At 40.0% G+C, this 14,380-nt stretch overlaps 1 protein-coding gene across 8 annotated transcripts in view; it reads right to left on the minus strand.

Moving 5' to 3' along the window:
- The window catches only part of LOC119650882 (F-actin-monooxygenase Mical), a 214,732-nt gene that overhangs the window by 23,150 nt on the left and 177,202 nt on the right, over window positions 1-14,380 (minus strand). For 7 of the 8 annotated variants that reach the window (XM_038054053.1, XM_038054052.1, XM_038054048.1 and 4 more), the window contains 5 exons: window positions 10,205-10,696; window positions 9,867-10,142; window positions 9,378-9,807; window positions 9,174-9,295; window positions 3,325-3,486 (listed from right to left, as the gene is read on the minus strand). In XM_038054053.1, the coding sequence (XP_037909981.1) occupies window positions 3,325-3,486; window positions 9,174-9,295; window positions 9,378-9,807; window positions 9,867-10,142; window positions 10,205-10,696 (1,482 nt within the window). Of the gene's footprint in view, window positions 1-3,324; window positions 3,487-4,212; window positions 8,876-9,173; window positions 9,296-9,377; window positions 9,808-9,866; window positions 10,143-10,204; window positions 10,697-14,380 lie in introns of those variants that run through there. The other variant, XR_005249382.1, reaches the window with a different exon arrangement.

Here is a 14,380-nt window from a genome sequence, read left to right on the forward strand (position 1 = left end):
ATGTTCATCATGTTAGTTTCAATACTTAGATTGTAAAGCATAATTTCCCATCGATATCAGATAAGTTTAAGAGAAGCAGAATATCGTGGACGACCTTCTTTCAAAGGTGGGAAAATTCGCAGCATTCTTGGATTGACCGCTTTTCCCGCTGGTCAATCCTATTCACTTGGGGGATTAGAAAGCACCCTCCGTCACTCGCGCTATGTATACAGACTAGACCACCCGCTATAGTAACCCATTCCGAATAAATACAGATCAGGGAAGGTAATTTAAGTTTTGCCTATCTAAATACTTAAACTATACAATTGGTACGAACCACATCATACCACTCAGTAGAAAACATAGTGATTGTTACACTGCGCGACTTCGGGTTTGAGAATACACTCAAAATATTCCCTGTAAATTCCACTGAGATAAGCTGAACATTCTGGATCTGAGCACAGTGAGATGATGACCTCAATCAACACTGTAGTGTGCGTTTTGATGCCACAAACTTCTAAAACTATCACTAGAATCCAGTCGGTCCTACACTCTGCTCTGGTTGGAAATCCCACCCTAAAATTGCAATACAGAGCTTCAGAACCTACCACCAGTACCATAGAAGGCTATACAGACTTTCTTCTACAATTTTACTTAGGATCTAGCCCTACATTTTCCTGGCGCAAAGAGCCATGGGTTCGATTTAATAGAATCTTCTACGATGAATATTTGACCTCATCACTTCAGCTGATCTCATGACTGCAAATGTAGGGTGCGAAATAATTGACTTAACAATCCCTACTTCAAAAGTATTAGAGTTGATTACACATTGGTGGGTGCTAGACGAACTCTCACTATTACCTAGAATTCAATCTGACTGTTCGTCCGCAATACAAAGCCCTATTTCGCGAGTGGTAAGGCGGTTCGGTGGAACCGGGAACTGTAAAAACTCAAGAAACTAGCCAGGCGACTTGTGAACTGTGCTTGTAAAAGCAATAAGAACGAAGACTGGTTAAATTTGCGGAACTCACAGCGTCAATATAAGAGCCTCTTTCAGCGTGTACTGTGACAAACTGCAAGGCGCAAGAGAGACTTTAGGGCTATGCAGAGTTCTTAAAAGGGATGAGTTGGCCAATTTGGACTCTCTTAGAAAACCCGACGATACTTACACGAGCTCCAGACTGGAATCAGGACAGACCCTCCTGGAAGTACACCATCCAGAAGAATGGGTGAGAAAAGTGGTAGAGGGAGAGTTGATGGTTCTTGTAACCTCTTCAACAGCCAAGTGCTACAAAGAGAACTGGAACACTGCGAAAGCGGTTTTGAAAAGACTGGTTGAGCGTCACATTCGTGGGAAGGCGCTTAGATCGCTCCCACTTAATGAAAACCAACATGTTTACCAGCGTGTAAACTCTACGAAGAACTGAAATATCTGGGAGTCACTCTAGATAAAAAGTTTCTTTGAAACAAACATATAGAGGTATAGTTGAAACGAGCTCTCACAGCTGATGGGCTGTGCGGACGGAGCTTTGCCTCGACATGGGGACTCATGTGATAATGTGGATATACGTTCTTATCATTGGGCCGATGTTCACTTATGGATATGTAGTGCGTTGGGTTAAGGTGAGATAAAAAGGTTTTCACCGTAAACTAGCCGCACTGCAAAGAACTGTGTGTCTGGGTATTACCGGTGCCATGAGCACGACATCTGGCGCAGCTCTAAATGCATTACTAAATTTACAACCCCTGAATAGATTTATTCAAACCACTGCAATGCGAGCAACTCATAGACTAATTCGATTAGATCTATGGGGAAGAGTTGCTGGGAGTACTGAATCCAGTTCTTACAATGAGGAATGCGTGGCAGGATATACGGAACTGATAATTCAAAAACAGAACAGGGCTCTGTAGCCGGAGTCTACCTCTCGAATAAAAACGAGAAGTGGGCTTTTCCCTTAGGACAATATGCAACGGTTTTTCACGCCGAAGTATATATGATCCTAAGGGCGACAAACTGAGCGGTTGAAGGGCAAGCGCATCGCAATCTACAGCGATAGCCAGGCTGCATTTAGGGCATTGACTAGTCCTTTGATCACCTCGAAAATCGTTCAGGAATGCAGAAACCTATCTCTAGATACAATACAGTGGAATTACTCTGAGTACCTGGTCACTGTGGTGTAGAGGGAAATCTCGGATGCAGCAAAAGAGAGTTCAAACTCCCCCATGCCAGCAATCAGCAATTAAAGTATCAGTAGCATTGGCTAAGGCTGTCTTCAAAAACTAGGAACAAGCTTCCCACAATGACAGGTGGCGGAGCCTAAACACTAGACACACTAAACAACTTCCTGTCAGAGCCGAACATGCGTACCGCAAAGTTTATCCTGTCAAAAGCAGGAGGACTTACAGGAGTATTCCTGGTATTCTGACAGACCATAATTGACTAGCTGGACATATACTCAGAATAGGAATTATTCAAGATGATACGTGTCCCTCCTGTAACGAGAAACCGGAATCCATGGAGCATTTCCTATGTGAATGCCCCGCCTATGGCCGCATCAGACATCAGACCTTCGGTGCCGATGTTTTCTAGTGGCGATGGGGAGCATCACATCCACTAATGGAAATTCTGCGATACTTCAACGAATCTAGGCGATTCCAATAGATGGGGGAGTCGAGTACAATGAGCCCCCCGGGCTTGGTGCTCAAAAGCTATAGCTTCTCCCCAACCAAACACACACAACTTAGGACCCAGGATAACACTCATTTGTCCATTAAGCCACGAGAAATGGAATTTGCATGGTTTGATTGGATTTATGTCGAGTCCGCATCTTGCAGGCCACATACACAACTCTTCCAACGTACGCGGACTCATGGCCAGGATTATCTGAAGCTCTTCATATGGGGAATTTTTGTAGATGTCCTACATTCAGGAGAGCCCAATCAAGATGGGAAAACGTCTTTTCCTCACCTGAAAATCTTTGGTCTAATATTTTTGTATATTCGGTTACCAATCAATCCCCGACTGCACATGTAGATCGGAAAGCCAAAAGTTCGAGGAAAAATGGATGCCCGTAATATAAATACTTCTTATTATAGATTCACCCAAGAATTCGTTCAACATTAGCTTTATAGTTGGGGAATAGCCATAACCGGTTCAATGTAACACTCGTTCGTAATTAATGTAATTTGTTTGATTTGATTTCATGGCTAATGTTTTCTTCCCACATGCGAATCATCAATGCCAGGAATTACAGAAGCCAGAAGCCAAATTCATCATGTTTCTCTCATACTTAAGTAGCCCTTTCTTATCTAACACCCACTACTGCAACTATATAAATTTCTTACCTGAACTCTAGTTGGTTTCCGAATGTGAGTGTCATCTATGAAAATACGTGGTGGTGCCTCTCGATAGATTGGGTCATGATCAAATTCCGAATCTGTTGAAATTTCCGTGGCTGAATTTAAACCGATATCGTCTGGAGATGAAGACTCCGAGTCAGACTGCACCTGCAAAATCAAGTAAACGCAAAGTTAACCTTAGGTTATTTGAATTGAGTTCAAGGATCCATATAAAAACTTTAGGTTATCTATCAATACAAGTCAAACTTTTAAAAGTCACTGCCATTGCAAAAACTGTTATTTTTCGGGTTTAGGTTTTCTTGGCCTAGAAGGAGAATGTTCGCAATTGAGCCATGAATGCAGTTTTCAAAAACTAGAGCAATTGTTGGCATAATAATCGGGTAAAGCAAAAAAATGAACGATTTTCATGCTCGATTTTAAAAGTAAAAAATGCAAAATTTTTCAAGTTGGTGATTAGTTTGCGGTTAAAGCCCCGAATGCTGCGTTAGTATCTGTTTAATGCATATACTTCGGGTACGATCCGAAAAAGGCACACAACAATCAAATATTACGACGTACAACAACCAGTTTCAATCAAACGTTACTGTTTTATTCTCAATCTTCCATTTTATTGAAATAATATCCAAAGAATTGATTTCTAACTGATTTTGTTGAACGCAACTAGAAGGATATCTAGAAAGTTGCAAATTGATGAAATGTTATTTACAGTTTTTGACTAGAAATATGAGATTTTTATTCGTGAAGCTGATTCTATAATTTCCTGCTTGTTTTTACCGTAAGACAAAGTCACACAATACAACAAAGTTAGAAAATGATTAATTTGCAGAAAACACTTGCAATTTATCTCACGAAAAACATAGCTATCATTTTTACCTTCCGTAGATCGTACCCATAGGAGAAAACTTTGGGGTTTAATTTCTTTTTGCTTGTGAATAATTAAAGAGGATATTTTTTATAGTACGGAGCAACTTCGACGGGATCTTAATTTTTTTAAGATTTTTTTTAGTTTTTAGTTATTATTTTTATTCAATTTTAATATAAAGTAAAAATCATCGAAATACGATCATAAAAAAATCACAAATATTGACTGCGTATATGACATTTGCACTACAGAAAAGACAATGTGCATTTTTTAATTGCATCAATTTGTTGAGATCTAAGACACCACGCACGACTCTTTAGATGTGTCGCGTCGCTCCTTCGAGGAATCTCTGGGATTATCTTTCGGTTTCGATGGGCTACGTTTGAAGTATTCTACGAAATTTCTAGGGCCCAATGTGTTCGCCAATGAATAAGTTTTGCGATTGCGATCGACTGATTCGCTCGACCCATGACGATCACGTCCACGATCAGACCCTAATGATCGCAGTGTTGGAAATTTACGATACGATCGATGTTGATTTCGTAATTCGACATCATCGATGGGCGAACCACGGGAATCGATTTTGTCAAGACTTTCCTGCGATCGCTTGTCTTCATCAAGTACTTTCTTAAGATATGGATTATTGCCAACTATCTTCTCATTCATGAAATCTTGTTTTCTATTGTGAAGCATTTTACTGCGTTCTAACAATAAATGGGTGCTGGCATCCACAGGTTTGTGGGGTTCGTGATTTGAGGATTTGTATCGACTTGGTCTTTGTGGTATGGAAACGTCTTGAGCACTTACAAATGGAATTGAATCGTTACTGGATGCGATTGAATGGGGGATAGAAGAGTAAGACGATTTCAGAGGACTAGATGATAATGGATGCATTTCCTCAGTATCAAGTTCAACGGCTGGAGGCACAAATACAGGCAAAGTTAGGGCACCATTTTCCTTTGCGTACATTTCGTCTCGTTTTCGAAGAGCTGCTCGGCGCTCCTTTTCGAGCTCTTCTATATAGGCATCTTGATCTTTACGATTCTCGAAAACCAAGTCCTGATTTTGTATATTTTGTAGAGCAGGTTTTGTTTTCTCGAGTTTAGCGTCTGAGAGGTCCTTAAATTCTTCCTCCTCCTTATCCACCTGCGGTGTTTTAGAAGTGTCTACACTAGAAACCTCTTTTTTCTCAGCTACTGAATCACCATTTTGTAATGGTTTGATAACCGTTTTATAATCTTCATCATCACCACTTCTCAATGGAAAATGTCCCGATCGCCTCTTAGTTCTTTCAGCAGGGACTGGTGGTTTCTTATGCTCCTGCTGTGCCTTATGTAAAATCTCTTGTATAGATGGTGCCATATCAACAGGGTTCAATTTAGGTAGGGTCACTTTTCGAACTCTTACTGGTACTATCGGCATATCAGGAGTTGGACTTGATGACATACTCTTATTACGTCGTACTGGTTTAACAGGGAAATGTTTCCCTGATGAATCTGAAGTCTCTCTTTCACAAATTTCAAAATATTTAATAGGATTTACTGTTGCTGCGGAAGAAGGTGATGCCAAATTTAGTGCTTCATCTATCGATTCTGAGTTTTTATCAATTTCGTCAGAGTCTAACTTTCCATGTGGAATAATACGCACTAGTTCATCACTGCTATCGAATTCTACCCCAACCAACATATCGTCAGTAAGCTGATTGAAAAGCGCGTCAATGCTATCATCTTCGGAGGTGACAGTCCTGTCACGGCTGGTATTCTTTACTATTGGGTCAGCACCAGGCTCTTCAATGGGCTTGCTGTCAACTGGAATTGATACTTTATCTTGGCTGCTTTCTGAAGTCGCCGTGTAACTGAAATTTAACGATAAACTGCCGCTGCTAGAATCTCGGCGTTTCACAATATTTTCACCAGGACGTTCTCCGCGCTCAAATTGATTAGATTCAACTTCATCGAATACGTTTTCATCTTCGACCAGAGGAACTTGTTCAGACTTTTCTTCTATTCTTGAATCTTTCCGCACAATTTCTTTTTCTTCAGAATGTACTTTTTTAGTTTCACTTTCCTGGCGTAGATTATTTTCAGTTTCGGTTGCTGGACGATCGTTCGATAATTCATTGCCAGAGATAGCTACCCTTCTTCCTAATTCCCCCTTCTCTAATAAATCAAGCTCCTCCCTTGTACTCTCTAGAGATTCGGTACCTTTTGAACTTCGACTTTCATCTAAAAAAGATGTAGATAACTTTCCGGATTTAACTACGTCTGGCAATGATTCCTTCCGTTGCAGGCGACTCTCAATTTTATTTAATTCATCTAAATCTTGAGTCAGCTCGTCTAATATTTTGTCGATTTCCCTATCGGACACGTCCATACTTAGGTCCGAAAAATCAGAAGGCACTCTTTCATGGTAATGGACTTCAGATTCCTGCACTGAAGGACTGATTTCCTCGTTCTTGCTGGTATAAGGTAACTTTTTGGCCCAATCAGTTTTAGGTTTAATGCCATCATCCTCGTTTTTTGACGTAGAGTCTTTCTTAGGCTTTTGTTTTTCTAAACGTTTCTTCGAAGAAGGCGATGATGGTGGCGTCTTTTTCGTACTGGAATTTTTATTTGATTTTTCTGGCTGATCAGCAGATTTCTGTTTCTCCAATCGTTTCTTTGACACAGGGGATTTAGGTGCTGTTGTAGTCCCAGGTTTAGTTTTAGGAGCCGAGAAAAATTTCTCAAAAGACGAAGTTGAGTCTTTCAAGGGTTCTGTTTCGTCTTCAACATGCCCGTTCTTACGCTTTGAAAAGAATGAATCACGCTTACTTTCCAAAAATTTAGTAGCTTCCGTTTTCCAGCCTTCTTTCAAGAAAGCCATAGTTTTTTCAAGATCTGTTAGAATTGCTGTGCAATCGGGCTTTGAATCCCTTCTGTTGTATTCTTCCACAAGTGATTCAACTTTAGACCTTTTCGGTTCATCGCCTAGACTTTTAGCCTTTGACATCTTTTTTTTCCTTGGATTTGTCATTTTACCTTGCTGTCGAGCTCGTTCTTCCTCTTCTAAAAGGTTCTCAAGCTTCTCAGTGATATCCTCACTCGGTGATTTCTCGTCTTCAAAAAGCCGACGATATTCAGCGCTGGAGGGTCGAGAGCAATTGGCATTAAGGATTTCTTCGAAAATTTCCTCGTCGGGATCAACCTCTAAATCGTGATCTGTGACGATTTGAAATGATTTCGAAGTAGCGGCCTTATTTTTGCTTCTGCGTTTTACCCCGCTTGCAGGTATATCAAGCGTATCTTTTTTCAATGGTTTTGCCTTTTTCAAATCAATAGATCCATCCAACTGATCAATAGAATCAAAGTCACTAGAGTCCCTCCTATCGCTTTTGCTGTTCTGCTTGGCAAGAACATTCTTTTTAGCAGTTGTTCGAGATTGGGCGCTAGGTTTCTTTTCAGGTGCTGCACCAAAAAGTTGTAATGGTATAGGCCGTTTCTGACTATTCGGACTAGAAGGTGTCACTATGGTAGCCGGTTGCACTTTCTTTTCTTTCCGCGCACTGTTAGGACTTTGAGAGAAGTACTGAGCAAGATTTACGTCTTTCAATGATTTCTGGTTTTTATTCGTAGCGGCAGAAACTACTTTGTTTTGCTTTTGATTCGGGAAATATTTTGAAAGGTCACAAGAAGATTGTTTCGATATTTTTGGTGACGTCATTTGAGATTTGATGGTATCCATCGTATCAGAAAAGTTTTTTACTTCAATGTTCTTTAAGGTTTTATTCATTTTCCGTTCGTTATTTTCCACATCATAGAAGAGTTTGCCAAGATCTCTCTCTTCATGTTGTTCAACTTTTGTCTTGTTGAGATCATCATTTATTTCATCCATTGCATTTAGAACTAATTTTTCGATTTCAAGCTCCTCCGGATCGACTGAGTTTTCACTTGTGTTAGTCTGACCGCCATTAGTATCGCTGTTTGTTTTAGTCATTTCGAGTGCTTCTGTACTGCCTCCCTCCATTTTTTGTTTCATAGGCTCCTCTGACTCATCAGCAACTTCCTCCATTTGTTCTAATTCGAGTTTTGAGGAACGAAGGGCTTGATTCACGCTATTCAAAATCGTCGCACTGGTATCCTGATTAAGCCACTGCTCTTTCAGGGACAATTTTTTCATGATGTCATTTTTCACCACGTTTTCGCGCTTCAAATTATCAACATCTTTTTGCAACTTTATTAAACTGTTTAGATTGTACAAATTTTCGTTTAGTGCGTCAATTCCGGTACTTATACGTTCTGAACTAGAATTTTCAATACGTTTTATTTCCGTTTTTAATGGCGCAAGCGAACCACTACTGTTGACCGATTCTGACGACCCCGTTCGTAATTTCGCATCAACTAATCTCTTTTCGCGTTTCTCAGGTTTCATGCAAGTACCTGATGGTTCTTGCTCTACGTTATCTCTGTTTTCACTTTTATCTACATCAAGATTTATATCCAAATGTTTGTCAGTCAACGCGGTACTATCTACTTTATCTTCGGAATCACCGTTTGTTTCAACGCAAGCGCCAGCATTTATGGAAGCGTTTTCATTACTATTATCCGATAACCGATTACTGTCATTAGAAAGATTATTTTCTTTATTACTATCAGAATTAGTGCATTGTTGATCTACCAATTCATTGGACATAACCTGTGAAATATATAACATTTGGAAAAAATAAAGAGAAATAAAAAAGAACCATAAAAACTGTAGGAGAAATGGAAAATGTATGTATGCGATGCAGAAAGATAAGGTGAAAAACCAAAACCGATTAATTGAATGAGATATTATGGTGGAGCGAGCTTCATATTTGCTTTTATCAAAACAGATCGTGAAGAAAGCGTCTGTTGTAAATATAATTCCTTTTACATTGTAGGTTATCCAGGCCTGGAGTTGAACTACATTTACATTCAACTGTTTTCTCCACTCGTACATGTCATAAACCTACCTCAGTTTCAGTATCGGTCGGCAAATATTGTGGTGGTGGCAGAACTTTCACTTCTTGCCTTCTCATTTCACGGGCCTTCTTGAATTCCTCGCCCTCCGTTTGGCTATCTAGATCATCGTCATCTGCAAAAATCGTATCGGAAAAATATATAAGACATGGTAAACGTTGTATCCTAATATATGCAGGCTTTGGTTAGGTTCTCACCTAACAACCCCTCGCTTGAGTCATAAAAATCTCCATCGCTATCGTCATCCATATACGAATGGCGTTGTTTCCCAATCCAGTCTGTAGCCAGCTGCAATGTTTGCACACCAAGCGGTGATCCATTTGCTTCCTCATAGTCTGACTCGGAATCATCGTCTGATGAATCTGAATCGGATATATTTGATTCTGTATCTTCACTTTCTGTGATGAAGTTACGATCTGTCCATTCATTCTCATCGATAATATGCTCTTGCGATGGCCCACCATCCGACAGAGCGTCTGCATTTTCAAATTCAATACGCTCAGGCGTTTGACCTCTATCAAGAAGATCCAATTGAGCCAGATTTTCAGGACGACCCCGTAACCTTTCTGGAGTCTTGAAATCTTCCTCGCTCGGTTTATCGACTTTTGCAGGCTCGCCGGGCGATTTCTGTAAAACAATTAGTTATTTGGAGACTGTGGATGAAAATGACCTGAAAAGTAAATTACATTTTGATTTTTCGTAGACTTTCTGACGACAGGGCGAACGGCCTTTGCTGGCAATCTAAAGTGCTGTGTGCAATAAAACCGACCTATCGGGTCATCACGATCAAAGGCGTAAGCACCAAGGCGAAGATTGGTATGACAGTGGTAACATTTCAGACAAGATCGGTGCAAAATCAATCCTTCTGTAGAAATCTTTTCCATGAGATATACCGTTTGTTTGCAGAAGTGGCATTTTTCGGATGCTCCCTTCTTGTTGAAAACTAATCCTGCTTTCGAAGTCTGCAACAAATCATTTTATTAGTTGTAAGAAAAATAGTTAACTGAAAGGCGGGAATACTTACAGATCTCTGTACAGGTACACTCTTCTCATCTGAATTCTCATCCTTCTTCACAAACTGTCCAGCAATGGATGCAACCTTGTTTTTGCCCCGTTCGCCCACTTCCAAGACGGACCCTTCTTTCAATTGTTTGTCGAAATTTTTCAAAGTCTTGTCGATATCTTTGAATTTTTCTTCAACCGACTCTTGTCGTTCAGGTTTGGCCATTTTATTTTGTCTTGCCAAAAATTGCTCCTTGCTCCATTTGGGCACTTTCTCCTTACTTTTACCAATTTCGGTTCTTTTAGATTGTTCAATTTTCTTCTCGATTTCACGAACATTCCAATCGGTACTCTCGATTTTACCTATGGCACGTAAGAGATCTTTCGGTTTTTTATCAATTCCACCACCTGTTCGAGATGTGATTTTTTGTTCCATAGATTTTATACGATCGCTAAACTGTTCATCGGCTGCGCCACCGCGGGGCATTGCGGAATGAATGCCACGTTCCCGATCCTGCGTAAAATCAAGAATGGATTTAGATAATTTTGAAGATTTTTTACCTAGCCGGGTAAGTAAGATAACTCAAATCACAACGCTGGTTGCTATTAGAAGTGTTTTTGAGGCATTAGTCACAACATATGCACGAAATAGTAAGTTTAATACCTCTTCGTAGGAAAACTTTTTACAAGTGTTAAAATGGGCATTCACACACCCAATTTTAGAAGATTTTCAAAAAATATCACCACCTTCGGCCCAAATGCATTATTATGCAGCTTCCGCTTTTATTGCCTGACGTTTTGAAAAAGGTTGAGCAAAAATTATTTTCTGAGCAATAGTTGTATCGAATTGTTTGCCAAGAAAATACAATTTATGGACAGTTTTGTCATTATACCAATGCTGTTGGGTACATATAATAATGTAGTGTTGAATCTCTAAATGCTGACTTGGCTACAGGTTCAACTTACGCAAAAACCCTGCAAGATTCAAAAGTGACTAAATGGGTTGGAAACCTGGAAAATTTAGTTTCTTTCCAGCAGAGCCGATGGTGATCCTTATATCAGTTGAATCAGTTAAAAGTGGTTTATTGGCTTCTTACAGGCTGCTCCAAGTCAGTGAAATCATCCTACTGTTAATAATAAGTTTACTGCCTGTCTGCCACATGTACTTTTCTCCAAACGAAATTTGGTGGTCTTAATTAATACTTTCAAAAGCACGTTTTCGTTTCGACCTAATTTGCAAAATGGGCGAGTACGGGGTAAAAATGTACGAACTTCAAGTGAGACAGGAATTATTTTCGAAAACTAGCAACCAAAAATCTCAACAAATCAAGCTAATGTGCCTATATGAAATCTAGGAATCAAAATATATCCCATTTCGATATTTATCCAAATAAACTTAATAGTAGGATATTACAAACTTTTTAAAAGTGGTCGAAAATCTCCCCGCACGTTCATCCTAGGAGTACCGAATTCTACAGTAGCATAGACGATAGCATAACGCATAATACTGGAAATCGAGGAAATCCGCATCGCAGTTATAGTAGTTCAAACTTATAAATTTCCACATATCTTAAGCCATAGAAATAATTGACATACAAGCGGATTTTCGAAGTCCCATATATGAAGAAACTATTTCTCATCATGCCTTTTGTATCTGCTTTAGGTGAACTTGCTAATAATGCTTGCTAATGATCCTAGTATAAAGCGTATGAAATTGATTATTATCGATGCAGTACATTCCAAACTATTTGTGGCCCACGAAAAAAAGAGGAATCGAGTTTTTAACTAATGTACAAGGGGAACTGGAAGAAAACACAAAAATCTTCATACTTAAAGCATCCAACTTCCGGATTCCCGACTTGCTCTACAATATAAAGATACTTGTTCAAGATTGTGGCCGTCCTTGCTTGCAGTAACTTGAAACCGTTTTGGCCCCACACTCACCATTCCTGTAACCCTACCTAACCTCTCCCTTCTTCCATCAATTTTGCCGACTCCAACTGCCAACAAGAATCCTGCTACCTTCTTTGTTCTTGCTTCCCTTGTGTGTTTACTCATTCGACCATTGTACCTTCTACGCACCTTCTACATGCAGACAGCTCCGAATCTCTTCCTCTCCTTACACATTTCTTGGTTAAGTTCCTCATTGGGTATCACGACACCAATGTCGAGTCTGGTTCCGATGGGCTTCTTAACATCTTTCTGATCTTAAACAACATATTCCCTACCCTCTGTGTATAATCTTGAAAAAAAGTCTCGAAGAATGCTACTTTTCCCATTTCTGGAAAATGGCCCTTATCATCCCTAACCTCAAAAGCGGAGATTTCTGTGGCTGTGAAGTACGGCTCCATCTCTCTTCTCTCCTCTTGCTTCAAAATTCTCAAGAGATACTTCCCACGACTGACCACGCACTTCGCATTGACAAAGAGCAGCATGGTTTCATGAAATATCGATCTATTGGTTCAAACATTCTGGTCTTTACCAACGTCGTTGTTAAATGCTTTAATTCACGACTGGAGGTACACGCTATTTATGCTGATTTCTCCAAAGCTCTTGATACCGTTAATCACATTCTCCTCTCTCTAATCAACTCCATCCTCGTCTTAATTATCTATTTACTTTTCTCCTACCTCTCATACCGTTCCTGCAGAGTTTTTTTCCATGGCTGCTCATCCCTTTCTTCCTCTCCTTCCTGTTTTTCTTTCAATGATCTCCCCCTATCTTCGTCTGCCCGTGTTTGCTTTATGCGAACGATCTTAAGTTATTTGCCTCTGCCTCGTTTCCGCTGGACTGTGCTCTCTTCCAGTCCAATTTTGATACTTTGTTCCGTTAATGCTCGGTTAAAAAGTTCAACAGTAAATTTCAGAAAATGCCACTGGATATCATCATCATCAACAGCGCAACAATCGATACCCGGTATAAGCCTGTCTTAATAGGGAACTCCAGACATCCCGGTTTTGTGCCGAGGTTCACCAATTCGATATCCCTAAAAACTGCCTGGCGTCTTGGCCTCTACCATCGCTCCATCTCAGATAGTATCTGCCCCGTCTTTTTTTCTACCATAGATATTACCCTTATAGACTTTTCGGGCTGGATCATCCTCATCCATACAGATTAAGTGAGCCTCCCACCGCAACCTATTCAGCCGAATTTTATCCACAATCTGACGGTCATGGTATCGCTCATATATTTCGTCGTTATGTAGGGTACGAAATCGTCCATCCTCATGTAGGGGGACAAAAATTCTTCGGAGGATTCTGTTCTCGAACGAGGCGCTCGCGTAAGCGCTTGACCCTATAGTAAGACGTTTCGAGTGGAACAGTTTGTAAGCTGAAATAGGCTGGCCACTAGATATGATATTTACTTAAACCCTCCCTCGCATTCTTTTCCTACTCTCTTCGTGGACAACCCCCTTCACTATTGAACTCTTTTGTCAGAACCATCTTTGGATTGTTGTGTAGTCTGGTCCCTCTTCCTTGAATAACAACGACCAATGCCTCAATAACTTCGCTCTAATCCCAAAAAGATGACTCACTAGTATTCTTGGTAGTAGATCTTATCGAGTCGCGAATTCCAAGTTGTACCATTTCCTGATTAAAATGATTAACCGCGTCGTTTCTTAATTGGTCGAGAACAAACCACTGAGTCGATGGAGATACCAGGAACCCTGTATCGATAGTTGATAGAAGGAAAATAAGAACCAAGAAAGAAAATTATGACAACCTCGTATCAACAGCAAATAACATTATGACGACCTCATATAAACAGCAACAATTTAGCTGGTGAGTGAAATACAAAGTAGTTCAAACTATATAACGTGGCCTTCAATGTAAAATGGTACTTTGTTAAAGAGAGTTTATTCAATAATCGGGGAGAAAAAGAGGCACAGGAAAGAGAGGTGTCATACTTTAGAGAGCTTTGCGATATTTCATATTTACAACAATCAGGACGGCAACGTTTAGAATCCAGAACCGATAGCACAGGAGTATTTGACAGGTACAATCCACTCTTTTTATAAAAACGAAAATAAGTTGCAGTGCAAGAACTGCAGCGATACTACCTTGTGCGTCTAATAAAATTTGACATGACGAAGGCTTATACCCCGAAGGCTTAGGCCCATGACACAAAATAATAGAATTATTAAGTACAATATATTGCACATATACTATGCCCTAGTGACTTTGAAGGCAAGCTCACT

The sequence above is a fragment of the Hermetia illucens genome, chromosome 3 (assembly GCF_905115235.1).
Source record: "Hermetia illucens chromosome 3, iHerIll2.2.curated.20191125, whole genome shotgun sequence".
NCBI classification, from domain to species: domain Eukaryota; kingdom Metazoa; phylum Arthropoda; class Insecta; order Diptera; family Stratiomyidae; genus Hermetia; species Hermetia illucens.